Source organism: Sphaeramia orbicularis, unplaced genomic scaffold (assembly GCF_902148855.1).
Source record: "Sphaeramia orbicularis unplaced genomic scaffold, fSphaOr1.1, whole genome shotgun sequence".
Taxonomy (NCBI): Eukaryota; Metazoa; Chordata; class Actinopteri; order Kurtiformes; family Apogonidae; genus Sphaeramia; species Sphaeramia orbicularis.
The window spans coordinates 1-26,256 of NW_021941475.1; the positions used below are offsets into that span (position 1 = coordinate 1).

General features: G+C 44.3%; 2 protein-coding genes across 4 annotated transcripts; one reads left to right on the forward strand and one right to left on the reverse strand.

Annotated features, from left to right (window-relative positions):
• The first annotated feature begins 1,404 nt into the window (after positions 1–1,404).
• LOC115415934 (uncharacterized) lies at positions 1,405–6,332 on the forward strand. 2 transcript variants are annotated; one of them, XM_030129616.1, is made up of 7 exons: positions 1,405–1,576; positions 2,882–2,956; positions 3,037–3,132; positions 4,023–4,064; positions 4,579–4,605; positions 4,794–4,934; positions 5,524–6,332. In XM_030129616.1, exons 1-7 carry the CDS (start codon positions 1,523–1,525, stop codon positions 5,761–5,763), a joined length of 675 nt encoding a protein of 224 aa, XP_029985476.1. In that variant the 5' UTR covers positions 1,405–1,522; the 3' UTR covers positions 5,764–6,332. The 2 variants fall into 2 exon arrangements, with proteins under 2 accessions (XP_029985476.1, XP_029985477.1); XM_030129617.1 differs by lacking the exon at positions 1,405–1,576 and having other exon boundaries at positions 1,952–3,132; positions 4,023–4,186; positions 4,330–4,605.
• Positions 6,333–6,340: 8 nt separating this feature from the next.
• LOC115415933 (7SK snRNA methylphosphate capping enzyme-like) lies at positions 6,341–23,864 on the reverse strand. 2 transcript variants are annotated; one of them, XM_030129615.1, is made up of 9 exons: positions 23,477–23,864; positions 21,927–22,307; positions 15,841–16,089; positions 14,341–14,634; positions 13,543–13,966; positions 13,049–13,219; positions 12,757–12,969; positions 8,261–8,369; positions 6,341–6,790 (listed from the first exon to the last, which is right to left on the reverse strand). In XM_030129615.1, the coding sequence occupies exons 2-9, from the start codon at positions 22,277–22,279 to the stop codon at positions 6,738–6,740; spliced, it is 1,866 nt and encodes a 621-aa protein (XP_029985475.1). In that variant the 5' UTR covers positions 22,280–22,307; positions 23,477–23,864; the 3' UTR covers positions 6,341–6,737. The 2 variants fall into 2 exon arrangements, with proteins under 2 accessions (XP_029985475.1, XP_029985474.1); XM_030129614.1 differs by having other exon boundaries at positions 14,341–14,629; positions 15,830–16,089; positions 23,477–23,863.
• Between the last annotated feature and the right edge of the window lie 2,392 nt (positions 23,865–26,256).

The following is a 26,256-nucleotide window of genomic DNA, read 5'->3' on the forward strand; positions in this document are numbered from 1 at the left end:
TCGCTGTGGTCCTGGTTCTGGTTTAAGGGTTCTGGTTCAGGTTTAAGGGTTCTGCTGTGGTCCTGGTTCTGGTTCTGCTGGTCTCAGATGGACTCGGGTGCCTCTGTCTGTTTCCATGGCGACCACACCCCGGTCGGTCCGGTGTGGGCGGAGCCCCGTTCAGATCAGCTGGGTCAGAGTCCTGTGGTGTCGGGTTTCCAAACAGACCTGGTGTTTCCAGCCATTTCCGAATGGGCGTGGTGATGTCAGCGGTGGGTGTGTCCATCATAGACCACGGACACGCCCCCTGCCCTCAGCCCGCCCACAATTCACCATGTTTGATCTGCATCTGACAGACTGCAGCTGAGCATCATGGGTACTGTAGTCCTGACAGAGGAGCGGTCAGAAAAACACTGACGAAGGTCACATGATCATCTGGACTTAGACCGGGTCAGACCAGGTTAGACCAGGTCAGACTAGATTAGACCGGGTCAGACCAGGTTAGACCGAGTCAGACCAGGTCAGACTAGATTAGACCAGGTCAGACCAGGTTAGTTCGGGTTAGACCGGGTCAGACCAGGTTAGTTCAGGTTAGACCAGGTCAGACCAAGTCAGACCGGGTTAGACCGGGTCAGACCAGGTCAGACCAAGTTAGACCAGGTTAGACCAGGTCAGACCAAGTCAGACCAGGTTGGACTGGATCAGACCTGGCTAGATCAGGTCAGACCAGATCAGACCAGGTCAGACCAAATCAGACCAGGTTAGACCAGGTCAGACCAGGTTAGACCAGGTCAGACCAGGTTAGACCAGGTCACAGCAGTAAAACCTGTTTGGAAAAAAAACCCCAAAAACCTTGCATCAAAAAAACATTTTTGTGATAAAATACAGGTTTAGAGTCCTGGTCCTGGTCCTGGTCCTGGTCCTGGTCCTGGTCCTGGTGCTGGTGCTGGTCCTGGTGCTGGTGCTGGTCCTGGTGCTGGTCCTGGTTCTGGTCCTGGTCTGGGTTCTGGTCTGTTTTAGACCTAAATGTTGTTTTTAAATAAACTGAATCTTGGTCGTCTGGTTGTGAAACATGTTTACTGTCAGACCTGTCAATCACACATCTGTCACATGACCCAAAGCACGCAGTCACATGACCATGATGACCACGATGAGGAGGTCTGACAGCCAATCAGACGGCCCGGACCCAGAAACCACATGTTTATGGTTCTGTTCGGTGGTTCTACATGTAAACAGACAAACACAGCCCGCTGCTGCCAGTGGGCGGGGCTTTGAGTGGGAGGTGGGCGGGGCTTTGAGTGGGAGGTGGGCGGGGCAACTGAGGACACAATGACAGGTCGTTTCTGCAGAAGACGATAAAAGACGGATCACAGCGGGTCGACCAGAACCAGGACCAGGACTGGGACCATTAGGACCACCAGAACAACCAGGACCACCAGAACAACCAGGACCACCAGGACTACCAGGACCACCAGAGCCATCAGGACCCCCAGGGCTGGGACTGACCCCTCTCTAACCCAGAACCAGATTGGCCGGGTCCAGGATGTGGCTGGTTCTGATGATGGTCTGCCTGTGGACGCGGGACGAGGCCAGACCTGTAAGAACCTGACCCCCCTGACCAGGTCTCAGGCCTGGTTCAGGTCCAGACCCCGGTCCTGACTAGGATGACCCGGTTCTGCATGGTTTCCATGGTTGTGGTTCTGGACTCAGTGGGTCGACCCTGGTTTAGTTTATTTACTTTATTCAGTGGGTTTCAGATTTCAGGTTTGAGTTTGGATTCACCTCATGTTCATGTTCTTCATGTTCTTCTTCTTCTTCTTTTTTTCCTTCAGTGTTTTGTTGCTGTTCTGGACTTTCTCTGTGTTTTCTTCCTCTTGGTTGTTGTCGTTATGATCATTACTATTGTTAATATGGTTACTTCTTTTAATATTGTTACTATCGTTAATATTGTTACTATCGTTAATATTGTTAATACAGTTACTATCATCACTATGGTTACCACCGTTAATATGGTTACTATTGTTACTATAGTTACCATCATTAATATGGTTACCGTGGTTACTATCGTCAGTTCTACTGTTTGTACTTTGTTACTTTTCCATGTTTCATCTTGTTTTTGTTCATTTTGTTTTGGTGGTTTATGTCTTTTCTTCTGTTGTCAGTTCTGTCAGTTCCTCTTTTCTTGATCACTCATGTACCTAGAACCTCCTTTAATCTGGATCACTCATGTACCTAGAACCTCCTTTAATCTGGATCACTCTTTTATCTAGAACCTCCTTTACTCTGGATCACTCTTATCTAGAACCTCCTTTAATCTGAATCACTCTTATCTAGAACCTCCTTTAATCTGAATCACTCTTATCTAGAACCTCCTTTAATCTGGATCACTCGTACCTAGAACCTCCTTTAATCTGGATCACTCATGTACCTAGAACCTCCTTTAATCTGGATCACTCTTTTATCTAGAGCCTCCTTTAATCTGGATCACTCATGTACCTAGAACCTCCTTTAATCTGGATCACTTGTACCTAGAACCTCCTTTAATCTGGATCACTCATGTACCTAGAACCTCCTTTAATCTGGATCACTCATGTACCTAGAACCTCCTTTAATCTGGATCACTCTTATCTAGAACCACCTTTAATCTGGATCACTCATGTACCTAGAACCTCCTTTAATCTGGATCACTCATGTACCTAGAACCTCCTTTAATCTGGATCACTTGTACCTAGAACCTCCTTTAATCTGGATCACTCATGTACCTAGAACCTCCTTTAATCATTCAAACAGGACCAGGTTTTCCTCCAGGGTAGAACTCTGGTTCTAGAACCACAGCTGTTTAATTTAACGTTAACACCTGCAGATTTTCAGGATCGTCTGAACTGAGCAGCTGTTTCCTCAGGTTCCAGGTGAACTCCATGACCTCCATGACCCCCATGACCTCCAGGACCTCCAGGAGCAGCTCTCCCAGATGTCTGTGAGTTCCTCCTGTTTCAGATCCATGTTTTTTCACCTAATGAACAAAACAAACGCACCTCAGTGGTGTTTGTGTTTCAGCCCTCAGCCGGTCCAGACCACCAGGACCAGGACCGGCAGAGACCCTCTTCCTCCTCCTCTTCCTCCTCCTCTTCTCAGTCCAGTCAGAGTTCAGAGGTGAGAGGTCACATGACACAGGTGTCACATGGTCCTCCCAGGTCTCTGTCCAAACCTCAGACTACATTACCCACAATCCTCAGCCTGTGACGTTCAGTGTCAACATGGAACTGGACTGTCACAGTTTAAAACCAGTGGAACAATGGAGAACAGCTCTGGGGTCATCACAGGTTCCACACTGGATTCCAGACCTGGTTCTAAACCTGGTTCCAGACCTGGTTCTAAACCTGGTTCTACACCTGGTTCTGAACCTGGTTCCAGACCTTGTTCTAAACCTGGTTCCACACCTGGTTTCAGACCTGGTTCTAAACCTGGTTCCACACCTGGTTCCAGACCTGGTTCTAGACCTGGTTCCAGACCAGGTTCTAAACCTGGTTCCTCACCTGGTTCTACACCTGGTTCCAGACCTTGTTCTAAACCTGTTTCCAGACCAGGTTCTAAACCTGGTTCCAGACCTGGTTCCACACCTGGTTCCAGACCTGGTTCTAAACCTGGTTCTAAACCTGTTTCCTCACCTGGTTCTACACCTGGTTCCAGACCTTGTTCTAAACCTGTTTCCAGACCAGGTTCTAAACCTGGTTCCAGACCTGGTTCCACACCTGGTTCCAGACCTGGTTCTAAACCTGGTTCTAAACCTGTTTCCAGACCAGGTTCTAAACCAGGTTCTAAACCAGGTTCTAAACCTGGTTCTAAACCTGGTTCTAAACCTGGTTCCAGACCTGGTTCTTCAGGCCTATAAAAACATAAATAACCTCCCTGTCCAATCAGCTGTTTGATCAGATAGTCGTTTCCCATCATGCTCCTGTGGTGAGGTCAAAGGTCAGGGTCCACTGGGGGCAGGACACGCCCCCTCTGTCAAACCACCTCTGATTGGTCGCTTTCTTTTACAGGAAACTCTGCAGCTGAAACAGACCCAGAACCTGGACGACATGGTAAGAACCACAACCAGCACCTAGAACAGGGGTCCAACATACGGACCCTGGACCAGAACCGGTCCGGTGGGTCCGATGGGACCCCGGTCTGGTGGGTCCGGTGGGTCCAAACAAAGAAGAAGGTAGAGTCAGTCTGGTCCAAAACAGACGAAGAACAGAAATAATGAGAAACACAAACGCTGATCAGTTTAAACCAGGAAAACCACCACATTTCCAAACGTTAATATTTAATCATCACATGTTCTGTCTGTTCCACCTGGACCAGAACATCGTTTGTGTTTGACCATCGTTTGTTTTTATCATAATTTTTCTTTTCTTTTATTATTTTCCTTTAAATCCGCTTGAACTAATGTTTACGTCCATGAGTCGGTTCAGGAACCACGACCAGGATGAAGACGATGATGATGTTTATGATGATGAAGTCCATGTAGATGCAAATATTTCCATCGTACTTCTACGTTCTGTCGTTCCTGTTGCCATGGTGATGATGGTCTGTTGTGGTTCTTTCCTTCAGGCTGTGGAGCAGATGGACTCAGAGGAGGTGAGGCCTTCAAAGACCCACAACAGGGTCACCTCTGACCTTTGGGTGACCCCCAGGTGACCTTTGGGTCCATGTATGACCTCCAGGTGACCTTTGGGTCCATGTGTGACCCCCAGGTGACCTTTGGGTCCATGTATGACCCCCAGGTGACCTTTGGGTCCATGTGTTTCCTGTCTTTGTGTGTCCAGATCCTGGACCAGGTCCGGTTCAGGTCCAACAGGACCCAGGCGTCTCCGTGGTCAGATGGACTGGTTCTGCTGGGACGCCCACAGACCCACACAGACTCCCATGAAGACACCGGAGACGACAGCGACCAGGACCAGCACCGGGTGAGTCATGTGACCTGTGACCTGGTGTCAAATTACAAACACACAAAACACACAAACACACACACAGAACAAGACGTAAAAACTGGAGGGAAACAGGTTCAACGTAAAAAACAACAAAACACTAAAACTCTATAGAATTAACATTATGGCTCCACCCCTTCATCTGACCCCGCCCATCTCTCCTGACTCCTCCCCCTCAAAAGTTGCTTATAACACACTTAAATACCTCATAAATGACTTGTTGATATCTGGGATGATTTAAAACTGTTTTAAGTTAAATAAAAATTTTAACTAAAATTTCATTTTTTGGAGCACATACTATACCTCACAAATGTCATCTGACCCCTCCCATCTCTCCTGTCTCCACCCCTTCATCTGACCCCGCCCATCTCACTTGACCCCACCTCTTCATCTAACCCCGCCCATCTCACCTGATCCCACCCATCTATCCTGACTCCACTCCTTCATCTGACTCCGCCCATCTCACCTGACTCCTCCCCCTTTACCTGACCCTTCCCATTTCTCCTGACTCCACCCCTCTCCTTTGACCCCCTCGACTCCACCCCTCTCCTATGGCCCCGCCCCTCAGACCCTGCTCTTGAGCCTTCACCACCTCTTCAGTCGATCTCGTCACCAGGCTGTGGGTGGAGCCTCTGCACAGGAGGGCGGGGTTCTGACACACGGCGGGGCCATGTCAGCAGCAGCAGTGGGAGGGGCGGAGCCTGACTTTGACCAGGGCTCAGAGGAGGGGCTGACCTCTGACCTGCAGCATTACAGCCATCACCATGGTTACGACACAGAGGAGGCGGGGCTGGTGCTTGGGCTGTGACAGAGGCCACACCCCTTGTCCTAGTGACAGCTGTCAGTCATCGTCAGCCTCTGAACAGAACGTTTCAGATCATTAGTGTGAAGAGTCACTGATATTTAACGACTTTAAACAAACTTTTAAATGTGAGTTTTTTCTTTCAAAAGGAATAAATATAAAATGAATTTGAAGTTTATAAAGTTATTAAACCTTTGTAACGTGTGACATTAAAACATGTAATGTATAAAACATGTATCATTCAGTTATTTTTCCAATATTCACTTAAATGTTTAACTTTAAAAATCCAAATGTGATTTCAACAATAAACTGAATTCTGTTGAACTGATGCGTGTAAACATGGGTTTAGTTTGATTCAACGTAGCACGATTTAGCAATGTTTAAAGTTTGCAACGTTAGCAAGATTTAGCAGTGTTAAGGGTTAGCAGCGTTAGCCAGACTCCTGTGTGTTGGACTGCAGATGTAAATTAGCCCAAGGCTAGCTCTGGTACAATTATGTTTAAAAGTTTGAAGGACCTGTCTATTTCCTGTGAAGTCTGAGGGTCGGTCTATCTCACACAGAAAACGAGCCAACGTTTGGATGTAGACGGAGTTTATTTTTACAAATCATGACGGCAGACTTTACAAAAAAGCGCAGGTTTGTGTCTGAAAGCTCCAGGTCCACTCGTTCGTCCAAACTCTGTCCTGTTATGCGACTTTTTCATTTCAGACTCGGCTGCTTGTTCAACATCCTTATTCAAGAAAAAAATAAAAAACCTCAATCCAAAGTGAAATGAAGACGTGTCTCTTCCTGTTTGTCACCAATCAGTGTCCAGGTCCAGAAGGCTCCGTCCTAACGAGCCAATCACAGTCTCCAACAGTCCAGCCAATCAGCTGTGAGACGACGGCTGTGTCATCCAATCACATTTGTCCCGTCGTCAGTCGGCCGGGATCACAGTTCGTGGTCGTCACCATGGAAACAGCAGGATGATAAAGTCCCATTACTTCCTGTGGGTGTGGCCTTTGTGGAACAGGTAGATGGGACGCTGGTTACCTGGAAACACATGGAGGCGGGATTAGGTAACCACGGCAACCATAGCTGATTTGAGTACCTGTATCTGTGGGTGTGTCCTTATGTGCGCACCTGTGTGTGTACCTGTATGTGTACCCGTCTGTCCCCTGTGTGTGTCCCCATCTGTCCCCTGTGTACATACCTGTGTGTGTACCTGTATGTGTACCTGTCTGTCCCCTGTGTGTGTACCTGTGTATGTACCCATCTGTCCCCTGTGTGTACCTGTATGTGTACCTGTCGGTCCCCTGTGTGTGTACCTGTGTATGTACCCATCTGTCCCCTGTGTGTACCTGTATGTGTACCTGTCTGTCCCCTGTGTGTACCTGTGTATGTACCCATCTGTCCCCTGTGTGTACATCTGTGTGTACCTGTGTATGTCCCCGTCTGTCCCCTCCATGTGTACCTGTGTGTGTACCCATCTGTCCCCTCCATGTGTACCTGTGTGTGTACCTGTATGTCCCCTGTGTACATACCTGTGTGTACCCATCTGTCCCCTCCATGTGTACCTGTGTGTGTACCCGTCTGTCCCCTGTGTGTACCTGTGTGTCCCCGTCTGTCCCCTGCGTACATACCTGTGTGTCCCCGTCTGTCCCTGCGTACATACCTGTATGTCCCCGTCTGTCCCCTGCGTACATACCTGTGTGTGTCCCCGTCTGTCCCCTGCGTACATACCTGTGTGTCCCCGTCTGTCCCTGCGTACATACCTGTATGTCCCCGTCTGTCCCTGCGTACATACCTGTGTGTGTCCCCGTCTGTCCCCTGCGTACATACCTGTGTGTCCCCGTCTGTCCCTGCATACATACCTGTATGTCCCCGTCTGTCCCTGCGTACATACCTGTATGTCCCCGTCTGTCCCTGCGTACATACCTGTGTGTCCCCGTCTCTCCCCTGCGTACATACCTGTGTGTCCCCGTCTGTCCCCTGCGTACATACCTGTATGTCCCCGTCTGTCCCTGCGTACATACCTGTATGTCCCCGTCTGTCCCTGCGTACATACCTGTATGTCCCCGTCTGTCCCCTGCGTACATACCTGTATGTCCCCGTCTGTCCCTGCGTACATACCTGTATGTCCCCGTCTGTCCCTGCGTACATACCTGTATGTCCCCGTCTGTCCCCTGCGTACATACCTGTGTGTCCCCGTCTGTCCCCTGCGTACATACCTGTGTGTCCCCGTCTGTCCCTGCGTACATACCTGTATGTCCCCGTCTCTCCCCTGCGTACATACCTGTGTGTCCCCGTCTGTCCCCTGCGTACATACCTGTGTGTCCCCGTCTGTCCCTGCGTACATACCTGTATGTCCCCGTCTGTCCCTGCGTACATACCTGTATGTCCCCGTCTGTCCCTGCGTACATACCTGTATGTCCCCGTCTGTCCCTGCGTACATACCTGTGTGTCCCCGTCTGTCCCTGTGTACATACCTGTGTGTGTCCCCGTCTGTCCCTGCGTACATACCTGTGTGTGTCAGTAGCCTATAGGAGGTGAATCCCACTCCTTCTGTCAGTAAACTGGTGAACTGTTCTGGTTTCAGCCTCACACTCCTGGAGTTCACCAGCGTCAGCTCCTACCAAACACACACATGTAGGTTATATGTGTGTATATCGTATATACTTTTCGTGTTATACATCATATATATTTTTTGTGTCATATATTGTATATATTTTTCGTATTGTATATCGTATATATATTTTTTGTCATATCGTATATATTTTTCATGTCATATATCATATTTTTCGTGTCATATATCGTATATATCTGTATTATATATCATATATATTGTTCGTGTCATATCGTATATATTTTTCATGTCATATATCATATATATTTTTCATGTCATATAGTATACATTTTTCGTATTATATATCGTATATTTTTGTGTCAGATCATATATATTTTTCGTGTCATATATCGTATATATTTTCCTTGTTATATATCGTATATATTTGTATTATACATCATATATATTGTTTGTGTCATATATCGTATATATTTTTCATGTCATATATCGTATGTATTTTTCATGTCATATAGTATACATTTATCGTATTATATATCGTATATATTTTTTGTGTCACATCGTATATATTGTTCGTGTCATATATCGTATATATTTTTCATGTCATATATATTTTTCATGTCATATAGTATACATTTTTCGTATTATATATCGTATATATTTTTTGTGTCATATCGTATATATTTTTCGTGTCATATATCGTATATATTTTTGTATTATATATCGTATATATTTTTTGTCATATATATATTTTTCGTGTCATATATCGTATATATTTTTTGTGTCATATATATTTTTCGTGTCATATATCGTATATATTTGTATTATATATCATATATATTGTTCGTGTCATATATCGTATATATTTTTCATGTCATATATCGTATATATTTTTCATGTCATATAGTATACATTTTTCATATTATATATCGTATATATTTTTCGTGTCATATATCGTATATATTTGTATTATATATCATATATATTGTTCGTGTCACATATCGTATATATTTTTCATGTCATATATATTTTTCATGTCATATAGTATACATTTTTCATATTATATATCGTATATATTTTTCGTGTCATATATCGTATATATTTGTATTATATATCATATATATTGTTTGTGTCATATATCGTATATATTTTTCATGTCATATAGTATACATTTTTCGTATTATATATCGTATATATTTTTTGTGTCATATATATTTTTCGTGTCATATATCGTATATATTTGTATTATATATCATATATATTGTTCATGTCATATATCGTATATATTTTTGTATTATATATCGTATATATTTTTTGTCATATATATATTTTTCGTGTCATATATCGTATATATTTTTTGTGTCATATATATTTTTCGTGTCATATATCGTATATATTTGTATTATATATCATATATATTGTTCGTGTCATATATCGTATATATTTTTCATGTCATATATCGTATATATCTTTCATGTCATATAGTATACATTTTTCGTATTATATATCGTATATTTTGTGTCATATCGTATATATTTTTCGTGTCTTATATCGTATATATTTTTTGTGTCATATATCGTATGTATTTTTCATCTCATATAGTATACATTTATCGTATTATATATCGTATATATTTTTTGTGTCACACCGTATATATTTTTCGTGTCATATATCGTATATATTTGTATTATATATCATATATTGTTCGTGTCATATATCGTATATATTTTTCATGTCATATATATTTTTCATGTCATAGTATACATTTTTCATATTATATATCGTTATATTTTTCGTGTCATATAGTATATTTGTATTATATATCAATATATTGTTCGTGTCATATATCGATATATTTTCATGTCATATAGTATACATTTTTCGTTATATATCGTTATATTTTTTGTTATATATATTTTCGTGTCATATAGTATCTATTTGTATTATATATCATATATTGTTCATGTCATATATCGTATATTTTTGTATTATATATCGTATATATTTTGTGTCATATATCGTATATATTTTCGTGTCATATCGTATACATTTTTGTCATATATTTCGTGTCATATATCGTATATATTTTTGTGTCATATATATTTTTCGTGTCATATCGTATATATTTGTATTATATTCATATATATTTTTGTGTCATATTGTATATTTATATATGTATCGTATATATTTTTTGTGTCATATCGTATATATTTTTCGTACTATCTATCGTATATATTTTTTGTGTCATATATCGTATATATATTTCGTATTATATATCATATATTTTTCGTGTCATATATCGTATATATTTGTATTATATATCATATATATTGTTCATGTCATATATCGTATATATTTTTGTATTATATATCGTATATATTTTTTGTGTCATATATATATTTTTCGTGTCATATATCGTATATATTTTTTGTGTCATATATATTTTTCGTGTCATATATCGTATATATTTGTATTATATATCATATATATTGTTCGTGTCATATATCGTATATATTTTTCATGTCATATATCGTATATATTTTTCATGTCATATAGTATACATTTTTCGTATTATATATCGTATATTTTTGTGTCATATCGTATATATTTTTCGTGTCTTATATCGTATATATTTTTTGTGTCATATATCGTATGTATTTTTCATCTCATATAGTATACATTTATCGTATTATATATCGTATATATTTTTTGTGTCACACCGTATATATTTTTCGTGTCATATATCGTATATATTTGTATTATATATCATATATTGTTCGTGTCATATATCGTATATATTTTTCATGTCATATATATTTTTCATGTCATATAGTATACATTTTTCATATTATATATCGTATATATTTTTCGTGTCATATATTGTATATATTTGTATTATATATCATATATATTGTTCGTGTCATATATCGTATATATTTTTCATGTCATATAGTATACATTTTTCGTATTATATATCGTATATATTTTTTGTGTCATATATATATTTTTCGTGTCATATATCGTATATATTTGTATTATATATCATATATATTGTTCATGTCATATATCGTATATATTTTTGTATTATATATCGTATATATTTTTTGTGTCATATATCGTATATATTTTTCGTGTCATATCGTATACATTTTTTGTGTCATATATATATTTTTCGTGTCATATATCGTATATATTTTTTGTGTCATATATATTTTTCGTGTCATATATCGTATATATTTGTATTATATATCATATATATTGTTCGTGTCATATATCGTATATATTTTTTGTGTCATATATATATTTTTCGTGTCATATATCGTATATATTTTTTGTGTCATATATATTTTTCGTGTCATATATCGTATATATTTGTATTATATGTCATATATATTGTTCGTGTCATATATCGTATATATTTTTCGTATTATATACCGTATATATTTTTTGTCATATCGTATATATTTTTCATGTCATATTGTATATATTTTTCGTGTCATATATCGTATATATTTTTCATGTCATATAGTGTACATTTTTCACATATATCGTATATTTTTGTGTCATATCGTATATATTTTTCGTGTCTTATATCGTATATATTTTTTGTGTCATATATCGTATGTATTTTTCATCTCATATAGTATACATTTATCGTATTATATATCGTATATATTTTTTGTGTCACACCGTATATATTTTTCGTGTCATATATCGTATATATTTGTATTATATATCATATATTGTTCGTGTCATATATCGTATATATTTTTCATGTCATATATATTTTTCATGTCATATAGTATACATTTTTCATATTATATATCGTATATATTTTTCGTGTCATATATTGTATATATTTGTATTATATATCATATATATTGTTCGTGTCATATATCGTATATATTTTTCATGTCATATAGTATACATTTTTCGTATTATATATCGTATATATTTTTTGTGTCATATATATATTTTTCGTGTCATATATCGTATATATTTGTATTATATATCATATATATTGTTCATGTCATATATCGTATATATTTTTGTATTATATATCGTATATATTTTTTGTGTCATATATCGTATATATTTTTCGTGTCATATCGTATACATTTTTTGTGTCATATATATATTTTTCGTGTCATATATCGTATATATTTTTTGTGTCATATATATATTTTTCGTGTCATATATCGTATATATTTGTATTATATATCATATATATTTTTGTGTCATATATTGTATATATTTTTCATATTATGTATCGTATATATTTTTTGTGTCATATCGTATATATTTTTCGTACTATCTATCGTATATATTTTTTGTGTCATATATCGTATATATATTTCGTATTATATATCATATATTTTTCGTGTCATACATCGTATATATTTTTCGCGTCGTACACATGTCGTGTGTTTCTCACCGACATCCTCTTGCTTCGTCCGTAGCTGCTCCACGGCTGCGGCTCCAGGATGAATAATCCGCCCGACGACAGGCTCTGATAGGCCCGTTTGAACAGTCTGACCACGCCCCCGTCGCCCGACTGCAGCTGCACCCATTTGGTGACGCCCAGACACAAGATGACATCATACTGGCCCCGCCCGGGCCACACCTCCTGCTCTGACACGTAGTCGCCCTATTGGACGAGACGTCGTTAAACACGAGACGGTGGGTGCGAAGCTCCGCCTCCATGAGGTGTTTGAGGACGCACTCACCTGGACAAAGGTGACGTTGTCTGGGAAACGAACAGACGGAGGCGGAGCCGACAGGAGGAGGGGCGGAGCTGAGAGAGGACCCCGGGTGACTCTGAAGGAGGTGGGGAAGGACCGCAGGGACAGGGTGGAGTGGAAGTCCTCCATCAGGTCCTCAAAGTCCCCCGTCTCCACCTGGGGGGGGCACCAGGGTCATCAGTACGCAGAAATGTACCAACAAACATTCAGACGGACACGCCCACCACATGACAGACACGCCCACATCTACTCATGCATAATATTCTGAGTATTTAACCATGACAACCAGTGCACTAAACCCATCAGAACCAGGTGCAGGTCTACATGGACCGGGTCACAGCTTCTGTAGGACCACAGTGTGAATCCCGTGGTGTCAGTGAACGCACCGTCTGGATCTGCAGGTTTGTTTGTTTGTTTGGTGAAAACAGGAACAGGACGTCAACAGGAACAGACCGTCACCGTTTGAGCGTCACACTCACCTCGCCTTCGCCTTCGGCCGCCGCCCCATGTGCAGAGGTGGCTGATTGGAGGAGCGCTCGGCCCCTCCTCCTCTCCTCCACAACCAGATCATGTGACATAAAGTGTCTGATGTTCTGATTGGCCGCGTGCACCAGCCGTCTGTCCAGCTCCACCCCCAGGATGTGGGCGGGGTTAAACCTCCGGGCCACGGCCAGCGTCATGTGACCGGCGCCGCAGCCCACGTCCAGCACCTTCCTGTCCCTGAACCAATCGGCTTCCAGCAGCCGCAGGCGGGGGTCGTCCTCCGCCCCCACGCGGCCCTCCCTCCGGTCGCCGTAGAAACCCTGGTATCCATAGTAACGGCTGCGGTTTCCGTACTGGTAGCGGTGTTTGTCCTTCTTCTTCTGTGGTGTCCGAGTACAGCCCGACTCAGCTCCGCCACACCTGAGGAGAGACGAGTCATGTGACTGACGGCCAATCAGACGGCAGCATCTCAGACCGCATCACACAGGTCATGTGACTGACGGCCAATCAGATGGCAGCATCTTCAACCAGGTCACACCAACTGAACAACAGGTTAATTTATAAACTTATTTAAACTGTCACTTTGTACAAATACAGTCATAGCCCCGCCCTCTGAGGCAGGAGGGGGTATACAGTTATAGCCCCGCCCTCTGAGGCAGGAGGGGGTATACAGTTATAGCCCCGCCCTCTGGGGCAGGAGGCGGTATACAGTTATACCCCGCCCTCTGGAGGCGGACCTGAGTATATAAATTGATAGTTTAATAATTAAGTCATTATCTGTTGTCTTTTCTCACCTGCTGCCTTTAGCCCCTCCCACCAGCGGCGTCTGGAATTTGGTTGGCTGAGATGCCGCCGTTGCCGTGGTAACCCCGTGGGCATTGGCACCGTCTGCCGACCGGGTGGAGGTTGTTCGGCGCCGTCGCCGCTGGTGACAGGGCTTAGAGGTGTGGCCTGGAGGAGGGTGGGTGTGTCTTCTGGGCAAGATCGGGGGTGGGACCACATCATCTCGACAGGTGATGGCGGTGTTGAGTTCACAGGGGAGCGGAGACACAGGGACACTGCCCTCTCTGGACAGAAGAGGAACTGCAACGCAAACAACCAGGTTCAGAGACAGGAAGTGGAGACAGCAGAGACAGGAAGTGGAGACAGCAGAGACAGGAAGTGGAGACAGCAGAGACAGGAAGTAGAGACAGCAGAGACAGGAAGTAGAGACAGCAGAGACAGGAAGTGGAGACAGCAGAGACAGGAAGTGGAGACAGCAGACAGGAAGTGGAGACAGCAGAGACAGGAAGTGGAGACAGCAGAGACAGGAAGTGGAGACAGCAGAGACAGGAAGTGGAGACAGCAGACAGGAAGTGGAGACAGCAGAGACAGGAAGTGGAGACAGCAGAGACAGGAAGTGCAGACAGCAGAGACAGGAAGTGGAGACAGCAGAGACAGGAAGTGAAGACAGCAGAGACAGGAAGTGGAGACAGCAGACAGGAAGTGGAGACAGCAGAGACAGGAAGTGGAGACAGCAGACAGGAAGTGGAGACAGCAGACAGGAAGTGAGACAGCAGAGACAGGAAGTGGAGACAGCAGACAGGAAGTGGAGACAGCAGAGACAGGAAGTGGAGACAGCAGACAGGAAGTGGAGACAGCAGAGACAGGAAGTGGAGACAGCAGACAGGAAGTGGAGACAGCAGACAGGAAGTGGAGACAGCAGAGACAGGAAGTGGAGACAGCAGACAGGAAGTGGAGACAGCAGAGACAGGAAGTGGAGACAGCAGACAGGAAGTGGAGACAGCAGAGACAGGAAGTGGAGACAGCAGACAGGAAGTGGAGACAGCAGACAGGAAGTGGAGACAGCAGAGACAGGAAGTAGAATCCAACATAAGTTTCATTATGCTGTAAAAAAAAATTCAACATGAGTCTTAAAGTGACCAAACCTAATCGACTGTAATATGTATTATATTATTATTGGATTTAAAACAATAGAATTCTGTCTGAAATATTAATTAACTGGCATTATGTTAAAATTATTATTATTAATAATTATTATACTTATAATAATAATAATAATTATTATATTATCACTATCATTATTATTAATAATTACTAGTAATAGTAATAATGTAACTGTAACAGTACAGGTTCTGCAGATGATGTAAATACTTCTTATTTCTTAGACTTTTCATTGATCACTGAATTCCTTTATTTATCTGATATTTAACATGTCGTCGTTGCCGTTAGTGACAGGCTCCGCCCCCTGGGGTCTTCCAGGGTTAGGACCAGGTGACTCACCTGTCAGAGCTGGAAACAGTCGGGCAGGCACCGCCTCCTTGTCCGTGTCTCCTCCCCCTGCCCCTCCCCCTCCGTGGTGGCGGTTCCGGTGTCTCCGCCTCTTTAGGGGTGACAGGAGCACCGCCCCTCCCTCCGCCCCCCTCTCCCCCCCTCCCTTCAGGTTCAGGGGGTCCGTGATGTCTCGGGGGACCAGGATCTCCACGGGGGCTCCGCCCCTCGTGGGCAGAGGCGAACACTTTGGCGTCTCCTGATTGGTCGCCCTATGGGGGAAGGGGAGGGGTTTAATTTAAATCAGGTCTGTCAAACTCATTTTAGTTCAGGTCCATATTCAGCCCAGTTTGATCTGCAGTGGACCAGAACCAGTAAAAGAATGACTGAAGAACCTGTAAATAACAAACACATGTTTTTATCGTACCAGCTGACAGCTGTTAGCGTCTGTCGTCTGTTATGAAAAATTCAATTGTCTTTTTCTCCAAAACTACAATTCTGATTGACTTCAAACTTGGTCTACAGCTTCTGTATGATGATGTCAACAACAGTTAGTGAAATTATTTGGATCTGGATCTGATTCTGGATTTGGTGCCACTTTGAAAACTGTCCCCATTATCAGAGATAGGAAGTGGATGGATGCAATAACTCAGTAAATCTAAATGATCTCCAGTGTAAATGTCTCCAGTCCAGCCCTGATGGGGAGATGACCCAAACATAATGTCCACATGCTGATCAGGATCTTCTTCTGGATGTGGAACTGACGCAACATTTAACATGGGCTCTTATGGGGAAAACATTTCAATGGTCTTCTTCTCCTAAACTCCAGTTGTGATTGACTTCAGACTTGGTCTACAGCTTCTGTATGATGATGTCAACACAAGGGACTGAAATTATTTGGATTCAGATCTGATTCTGGATTTGGTGCAACTTTGAAAAATGTTCCCATTATAACAGATAGGAAGTGGATTGATCCAATAAATCAGTATCAATGATATCAAGTGTGAATTTGAATTTTTTACAGATCTGATTGAATATGAGCAAAACATGGACTATTTCTGTAATAGAATAAATACACAGAACTGGGGGAGAATAAATGGATCTGGATACATTTACCAAAGCTTTGAATCTGGACGGTAAGATACAGGGACATTGGTCCGATTTTTCATTTTGTTTTAGTTCAAAAAACCCCAATTAAATTATGAAAATATTTACATTTTACAAAAAAAGATGTGAATAACCTGAAAAAAACAGAAATTTCATTTGAAAAATTAGTGCAAATTGAACACTCTTCTGCCTGGACTTCTTATTTCTACATGTACATGTACACACAGTGTTCCATAAACATTTGGGAACAGGCAGAATATTGTTCAAATTTTGGAGTTTGGAACTAAAATTTGAACTATTTCTACAATATTAAATCTGTTATTATTATGAACACAACTGCAGATCCCAGTGGATCCATAAATGCACCAAACATTTAGGAACAGACAGAATATTGTTCAAACTGCACAGTTCAGGTTGTTCATCTGTGTTTTTATTTATGCATTTATTTGCATTTTATTGTGAAAGAATAGTTTTGTAAATGTTAATATTTTCACAGTGTAATGTTATTTTTTTCACTAAAATTTTTTCCACATAATTTTTCACAAAGAAAATCTGTCGTCATTATTTATGGGTTATTCTGTGCGTTTCCATGACAACTTTACTTCCTGGTTTAATCTGATTACAGGTTGGATCCTATTTCAGATGTCCATGTAAACACCTTATTCCAGTTGAAAAAGAAAAGTTCAGATTAAATTTAAACCTGATTAAAGTCAGTGGTTTAATCCTCTTTTAACTGCGCTCTAAATTCTTCCTGGACATGTAAAGCCTTTATTCCGTTTGGACTTTATTCCTTCCATTCTGCACATGCTCAGTGTCTTGTCCTGTGGCGATGACGCACACATTCTGCGCTGGTGGAAGAATCTGCACTGCAGTCTAGTCTTCCCAAAGCGTTCCAGTGGAATATTCTGATGGGATCTACCAGCCTGGAAAACCCTGAAGGAACAGTTCAACACTGGCTTTGGATTCATTCATTTGTCCTGAACTAATGAGTTCCACAAGTGGGACAAACAGTTTGAACTGCAGCCCTAACGTTAGCTTAGCTTAGCCTAGCTTAGCATAATGGCTTCATTCCTCTGCTCAGACGTAGCCAGGCTTTTAGAGGTGATTTGTAGTATTTTAGGAGTGATTTTGGTCAGTTCAGTTCTCCCTAATCATTCCTTTAGTCCGCTGGGGTCAATATGATCACACACTGAGGCTCAGATCATGGTCATGTGACTTACTGCAGGAAGAAAATCTGGGAAATAAAAACTAATGCAAAGCTAAAACGCTAAAGCAAAGCCAATTTAGTGCATGCATCCCTTCAACAAAAAGATTTTCCAACTTCCGTCAACACAACAGTCCACAGATTATATGAGTGCAGTAAGTCGCAGATCTGAAGAAATAATTAGAGAGAATCGGATTTCACAAAATCACTGAGAAAAGACGACAAATCACCTTTAAAAAACTGGATATGTGTGACCATGGAAATGCAGTGACTATGCTAAGCTAAGCTAACAGACGGGCTAAGCTAACAGAAAGGCTAAGCTAAGCTAACAGAAGGGCTAAGCTAAGCTAACAGAAGGGCTAAGCTAACAGAAGGGCTGTGAACCCAATAAACGTTTCTCATGTAAACCTTTATTCAGATTTAACATTTCCATGGAAACAGAAGAGAAAATACTTTAGTTCTGGATTAATTTCTTCTGGAAAAATAAATTGGATTTAAAAAACATCATGTAACCGTACCCAGTTTGTTGGGTGGGGGGGGGGCAAATTTGGGCCCCGGGCCGCATGTTTGACACCTGTGATTTGGACTGATTTGAAATGCAGCTGTTTCCTGGTACTACATTACCCATGAGCCTCAGCTGCCTCAGGGTGCACACTGTTCCAGGTCAGCTGGTTTTTTATCCCTCTGGTATCCCGTCCTCCAAGGCCCTTACTGAGCACCAAGTGTGCCTTTTTCACACACTTGTGGAATAATGTCAAAAAAATGTTCATACAGTTTGTTTTTAATTCTTTTACCCTTTTTACTATTTCATCAACTTGAGCTGTAAATAAAAATACCAAATATTTAATAACTGTCACATTCTTTAACCCTTTAAATGCCGTGTTTGTAATGGAAACAAACCATTTTTTTGATGCAAAAAAACACAAAAATGTTTTTTTCAGTATACTCCATAAAAAGTGGATCACATGTTATTAGATTTTTTCATCCTGGCATATGTCAGTGATTAACTCCAACACTGTTAATTTGCATTATTATTATTTTTGGCACTAGGTCAAATGTTCAAAAATACTAGCATCTGTCACCAAGTGTGCTAAAAATGCACACCTATAAATCCAACTATTAAATATTATATACTGATTTATTTTTCTGCTCTAATTTGATTTTATTTTTGTAAATCCAGCTCAGTCCTAATCATACAGATCAAATGTTAGAAATAGTGCGTTTTATGCACACTGGGCAGACAGATGCTAGTCTGGTCATTTTCTGTTGTTTACAATGTGCACATTTGAGTTGGTGGACAGAATTTAAAGATCGTGCACAAATGAACAACTGTTGAATTCTAACCTTATTTAAATTGTGAAAAATAATATGAAGTTTTTTAAAACGAAGTACAAAGCATGCCTAAAAGGTGCACCTGGATACCAGAGGGATAAACAGACGCTGAGCTCATTATTATTGTTTACAGTTTCTTAAATGTAAACAAACACTGTCCATAAAAAACACAGGTGAGATCATGTGACCCGTCTGGTGTCGGCTCCGTCAGCAGAACCAGGGGGCGGACCTTAGAACGCCTCAGTAGAACCAGGAAGCGGACCTCAGAACGCCTCAGTAGAACCAGGAGGCGGACCTCAGAACGCCTCAGTAGAACCTGGAGGCGGACCTCAGAACACCTCAGTAGAACCAGAAGGCGGACCTCAGAGCGCCTCAGTAGAACCAGGAGGCGGACCTCAGAACGCCTCAATAGAACCTGGAGGCGGACCTCAGAGCGCCTCAGTAGAACCTGGAGGCGGACCTCAGAACGCCTCAATAGAACCAGAAGGCGGACCTCAGAGCGCCTCAGTAGAACCAGGAGGCGGACCTCAGAACGCCTCAATAGAACCTGGAGGCGGACCTCAGAACGCCTCAATAGAACCAGAAGGCGGACCTCAGAGCGCCTCAATAGAACCAGGAGGCGGACCTCAGAACGCCTCAATAGAACCTGGAGGCGGACCTCAGAGCGCCTCAGTAGAACCTGGAGGCGGACCTCAGAACGCCTCAATAGAACCAGGAGGCGGACCTCAGAGCGCCTCAGTAGAACCTGGAGGCGGACCTCAGAACGCCTCAGTAGAACCTGGAGGCGGACCTCAGAACGCCTCAGTAGAACCTGGAGGCGGACCTCAGAACGCCTCAGTAGAACCTGGAGGCGGACCTCAGAACACCTCAGTAGAACCAGAAGGCGGACCTCAGAGCGCCTCAGTAGAACCAGGAGGCGGACCTCAGAACGCCTCAATAGAACCTGGAGGCGGACCTCAGAACGCCTCAATAGAACCAGGAGGCGGACCTCAGAACGCCTCAATAGAACCTGGAGGCGGACCTCAGAACACCTCAGTAGAACCTGGAGGCGGACCTAAGAGGTGGACCTCAGAACGCCTCAATAGAACCAGGAGGCGGACCTCAGAGCGCCTCAGTAGAACCTGGAGGCGGACCTCAGAACGCCTCAGTAGAACCTGGAGGCGGACCTCAGAACGCCTCAGTAGAACCTGGAGGCGGACCTCAGAACACCTCAGTAGAACCAGAAGGCGGACCTCAGAGCGCCTCAGTAGAACCAGGAGGCGGACCTCAGAACGCCTCAATAGAACCTGGAGGCGGACCTCAGAACGCCTCAATAGAACCAGGAGGCGGACCTCAGAACGCCTCAATAGAACCTGGAGGCGGACCTCAGAACGCCTCAATAGAACCTGGAGGCGGACCTCAGAACGCCTCAATAGAACCTGGAGGCGGACCTCAGAATGCCTCAGTAGAACCTGGAGGCGGACCTCAGAACGCCTCAATAGAACCTGGAGGCGGACCTCAGAACGCCTCAGTAGAACCTGGAGGCGGACCTCAGAACGCCTCAATAGAACCTGGAGGCGGACCTCAAAACGCCTCAATAGAACCTGGAGGCGGACCTCAGAGCGCCTCAGTAGAACCAGGAGGCGGACCTCAGAACGCCTCAATAGAACCTGGAGGCGGACCTCAGAACGCCTCAATAGAACCTGGAGGCGGACCTCAGAGCACCTCAGTAGAACCAGGAGGCGGACCTCAGAACGCCTCAATAGAACCAGGAGGCGGACCTCAGAACGCCTCAGTAGAACCTGGAGGCGGACCTCAGAACGCCTCAATAGAACCAGGAGGCGGACCTCAGAACGCCTCAATAGAACCTGGAGGCGGACCTCAGAACGCCTCAATAGAACCTGGAGGCGGACCTCACAACGCCTCAGTAGAACCTGGAGGCGGACCTCAGAACGCCTCAATAGAACCAGGAGGCGGACCTCAGAACGCCTCAATAGAACCTGGAGGCGGACCTCAGAACGCCTCAATAGAACCTGGAGGCGGACCTCAGAGTGCCTCAGTAGAACCAGGAGGCGGACCTCAGAACGCCTCAATAGAACCTGGAGGCGGACCTCAGAGCGCCTCAGTAGAACCAGGAGGCGGACCTCAGAACACCTCAATAGAACCTGGAGGCGGACCTCAGAACGCCTCAATAGAACCAGGAGGCGGACCTCAGAACGCCTCAGTAGAACCTGGAGGCGGACCTCAGAACGCCTCAGTAGAACCAGGAGGCGGACCTCAGAACGCCTCAGTAGAACCTGGAGGCGGACCTCAGAACGCCTCAGTAGAACCAGGAGGCGGACCTCAGAACGCCTAAGTAGAACCTGGAGGCGGACCTCAGAGGTGGACCTCAGAACGCCTCCTGGTTCTGCTGTCGAACCCGTGTGGCGCTCTGTCATTGGACGTCTGCTGCTGAAATGCATCCTGGGACAGCAGAGTCGCTCTCACCTGTTCACGTCTTCGTCCAACAGCGAGTTCAGGTTCAACGGGTCAAAGATGTTCCCGCCCAACAGGAAGTGACTCGGAAGTATGTGATCCGATTGGCTGTCGCTGGTGGTGTGGCGCCGGCGCTTGGCCAGCCCCTTGAAGCCGACACCCATGGAGTAGCGCCTCTTCCCCATTCGCTGAGGCGGCACCGTGGCGTTACCGCACGACTGGAGGCCATTTTTGGTGCAGAATGGGCGGGACTTGGTGAGCTGCGGCGGCTCTGACAGGCTGGCTGTAGGAGGGAAGGCGGGGCTGACTTTGATTGGCACCTCCAGGGGAAGGATGGCGTCTTTGTCCAATGACATCCTGATCATCTTGGACCCGTCTGCCAATCACAGCGATCTGCAGGGAGAGGGGAGGCGGGGTCAGTGGGAGTGGCAGCTGACGGAGCCAATCAGACGATGGGATGTGGTAGTTGGAATGCACAGAGGCCCTGATTTATGATTGGTTGGTTGTGTATTTGTGGGAGGGGCCACTACAGATGCATGTTTGTTTTTTAACTGTGAAGGATTCAGGAGGTTTTGGACATGTTCAGTCCAGATGGTTCCTGTTTGAGTCTGTGCATTTATCCTGTACCAGTGAAGTCCTGCTGGTTTAGGACCTGGTCTAAGAGGACCCACCTGGTTCACACTGGGTAACACTGGTTTAAACGCTGGGCAACACTGGTGTAAACACTGGGTAACACTGGTGTAAACACTGGGTAACACTGGTGTAAACACTGGGTAACACTGGTTTAAACACTGGGTAACTTGGTTAACACTGGGTAACACTGGTGTAAACACTGGGTAACACTGGTGTAAATACTGGGTAACCTGGTTAGCACTGGTTTAAACACTGGTGTAAACACTGGTAAACCTGGTTAACACTGGTAAACCTGGTTAACACTGGTGTAAACACTGGTAAACCTGGTTAACACTGGTAAACCTGGTTAACACTGGTGTAAACACTGGTAAACCTGGTTAACACTGGTTTAAACACTGGTGTAAACACTGGTAAACCTGGTTAACACTGGTGTAAACACTGGTAAACCTGGTTAACACTGGTTTAAACACTGGTGTAAACACTGGTAAACCTGGTTAACACTGGTGTAAACAATGGTAAACCTGGTTAACACTGGTTTAAACACTGGTGTAAACACTGGTAAACCTGGTTAACACTGGTGTAAACAATGGTAAACCTGGTCAACACTGGTTAACCTGGTTAACACTGGTTTAAACACTGGTGTAAACATTGGTAAACCTGGTAAACACTAGTTAACACTGGTGTAAACACTGGTAAACCTGGTTAATAACACACAAAACATAAGTTCTGTCCAAATCAGCCCAGTTTAGTTCAGTTTAGTTTAGTTTAGTTCAGTTTAGTTTAGTTTAGTTCAGTTTAGTTTATGTTCACACAGTAAAGTTTTAAACTGACCCTAGACCTAAAAGTGTTAGACTCCTCCCACAGAAACACAGACTCTTATTGATCTGATATTAATCACTAATAATCGATTCTTGATCAGTTTTACTCACTGCGCCTCCTCCTTCCTCAGCTCGTCTCCGTGCGCATGCGCATGTGTGACACAAATAGACCTGTTTATGTACATGTGTAACCCCGCCCCCAGCGCTGACTCCACCAATCCCGGGCCGTCCTCATGAATAATTCAAACCACCGCTAAACTGCTGCTAACGGCTAACACACAGGAAGTAGCTAGCACGGAGCTAACGCACGAGCCCGGACAAAATAAAAATACACAAAACACCCCCGAACACGCGCAGCGCGTTAAACCCAGCACGCACGGAGCCCCACCGTGCACGCCCGTGCGCGTGTCAGTGTGTGTGTGCGCGAGGCTGTTAGCTTTAGCCGTTAGCTGCAGGGTTCGTCTCACCGTACTTCGCACCGAATCTGCGGTTTTATAGACAGACCGAGGACCCGCGAGAGCGACGGCCCCACCCACCAATCGGAGTCTTAGAAGAGCACCCACCCTTCTCGGAATCCGTCCAATCACACGCATAGAAGGGCATATCGGCCGTATGATTGGTCAACGCTCGAGGGAGGCGGGAGAAAGGAGACCGAGGAGAGAGGCGTCCTGCGCAGTGCCTGAGTGAAAAGACGAGCACGAGCAAAGTAAACAGTTCAACGGTGAAAATAAACGGTTGAACGGGAGGGAGACAGTGTGTTTGAGCACGTTAAAAGGATTACCGAGTAGTCTGAACACAGTATCAACCTGTACTTTGGACTGTTTCAGCCTTTTTTAATGTCAGAGAAAGCCTTGAGTCCCCTCTTCGCCCATTTTTTTTGGTTTGCCCAGAACGAGGTTTCACAGGTGAAAAAAAACACAAACTGAGCCGATAAAAGTGTCCAACACCAAATCCATCTGCCTGAAACAGAACACACTACTGCTAATAATACACAAATAACCGAGTTTACATCCGAACCATACCAGGAAACATGTCCAAAGTCTGAACACAAACACAAACTGCAGCCTGACAGGCAGTACCAAGGGCAAAGCATGGACCTGTGTTTGTTTTTGTCAGATTGATCAGTTATCAGTCACTTATCAATATTATTATAGATAGAGGAGATGGCAGCACCAGTGTGTGTTAAACACAGGGAATTAAACACTGAACAAACTGAACTTTATATTTAACTGGGCTCTTTATTATTCAGACAGAAACAACAACAACAACAACAACAACAACAACAACAACAACATGGGTTAAATCAGATCAAAACCAGTGGCGGCACCAGGATTTTAAAAGAGTGTGTGTGTGTGTGGGGGGGTCAACTGGAGGGCAAAGAAAATGTTGGGGGGTGCAGACAAAAAAATTTCGTACATAGCATGAAATTAACACTGCGCTTTAGCAGCTGATATATAAATATAAATATAAATATATATATATATATATATATATATATATATATATATATGTATAACCCTAACCCTATATCTCCATTATCTTCCACTTTATCCGGGGCCGGGTTGCGGGGGTAACAGTCAAAGTAAGGATGCCCAGACTTCCCTCTCCCCAGACTCCTCCTCCAGCTCCTCTGGGGGGACCCTGAGGCGTTCCCAGGCCAGCCCACAGACATAGTTTCTCCAGCGTGTCCTGCATCTTCCCCGAGGTCTCCTCCCGGCAGGACATGCCTGGAACACTTCCCCAGGGAGGCGTCCAGGAGGATCTGAAACAGATGCCTGAGCCACCTCAGCTGGTTCCTCTGGATGTGGAGGAGCAGCGGCTCTACTCCGAGCTTCTCCCTGGTGACTGAGCTCCTCCCCCTATCCCTAAGGGTGCGCCCAGCCACCATGCGGAGGAAGCTCATTTCGACCGCTTGTATCCGGGATCTTGTCCTTTCGGTCCTGACCCAAAGCTCATGACCATAGGTGAGGGTAGGAACGTAGATTGACCGATAAATCCAGAGCTTCTCCTCTCGGCTCAGCTCCTTCTTTACCACAACAGACCAGTACAGCTACTGCATCACTGCAGACGCTGTACTGATCCGTCTGTCAATCTCATGCTCCATCCTTCCCTCACTCGTGAACAAGACCCCAAGATACTGGAACTCCTCCACTTGGGGCAAAGACTCCCCACCAACCTGGAGAGGGTAGACCACCTTTTTCCGGTCCAGAACCATGGCCTCGGATTTGGAGGTGCTGATCCTCATCCCGCTTGCTTCACACTCGGCTGCGAACCGCCCCAGGGCACGCTGAAGGTCCAGGTTCCATGAGGCCAACAGGACAACGTCATCTGCAAAAAGCAGAGATGAAATCCTGTGGTCTCCAAACTGGACCCCCTCCGGCCCCTGGGTGCGCCTAGAAATTCTGTCCATAAAAATTATGAACAGAACCGGTGAGAAAGGGCAGCCCTGCTGGAGTCCCACATGCACCTGGAACAGGTCTGACTTACTGCCGGCAATGCGAACCAGGCTCCTGCTTCGGTCATACAAGGACCGGACTGCCCTTAGCAAAGGGCCCCGGACCCCATACTCCTGAAGCACCCCCCACAGGATACCACGAGGGACACGGTCGAACGCCTTCTCCAGATCCACAAAACACATGTGGACTGGTTGGGTGAACTCCCATGAACCCTCGAGCACCTGATGGAGAGTATAGAGCTGGTCCAGTGTTCTGCAACCGGGACGAAAACCGCATTGTTCCTCCTGGATCCGAGGTTCAGCTATCGGTCGGATCCTCCTCTCCAGTACCTGGAATAGACTTTCCCCGGGAGGCTGAGGAGTGTGATCCCCCTGTGGTTGGAGCACATCCTCCGGTCCCCTTTCTTAAAAAGGGGGACCACCACCCCGGTCTGCC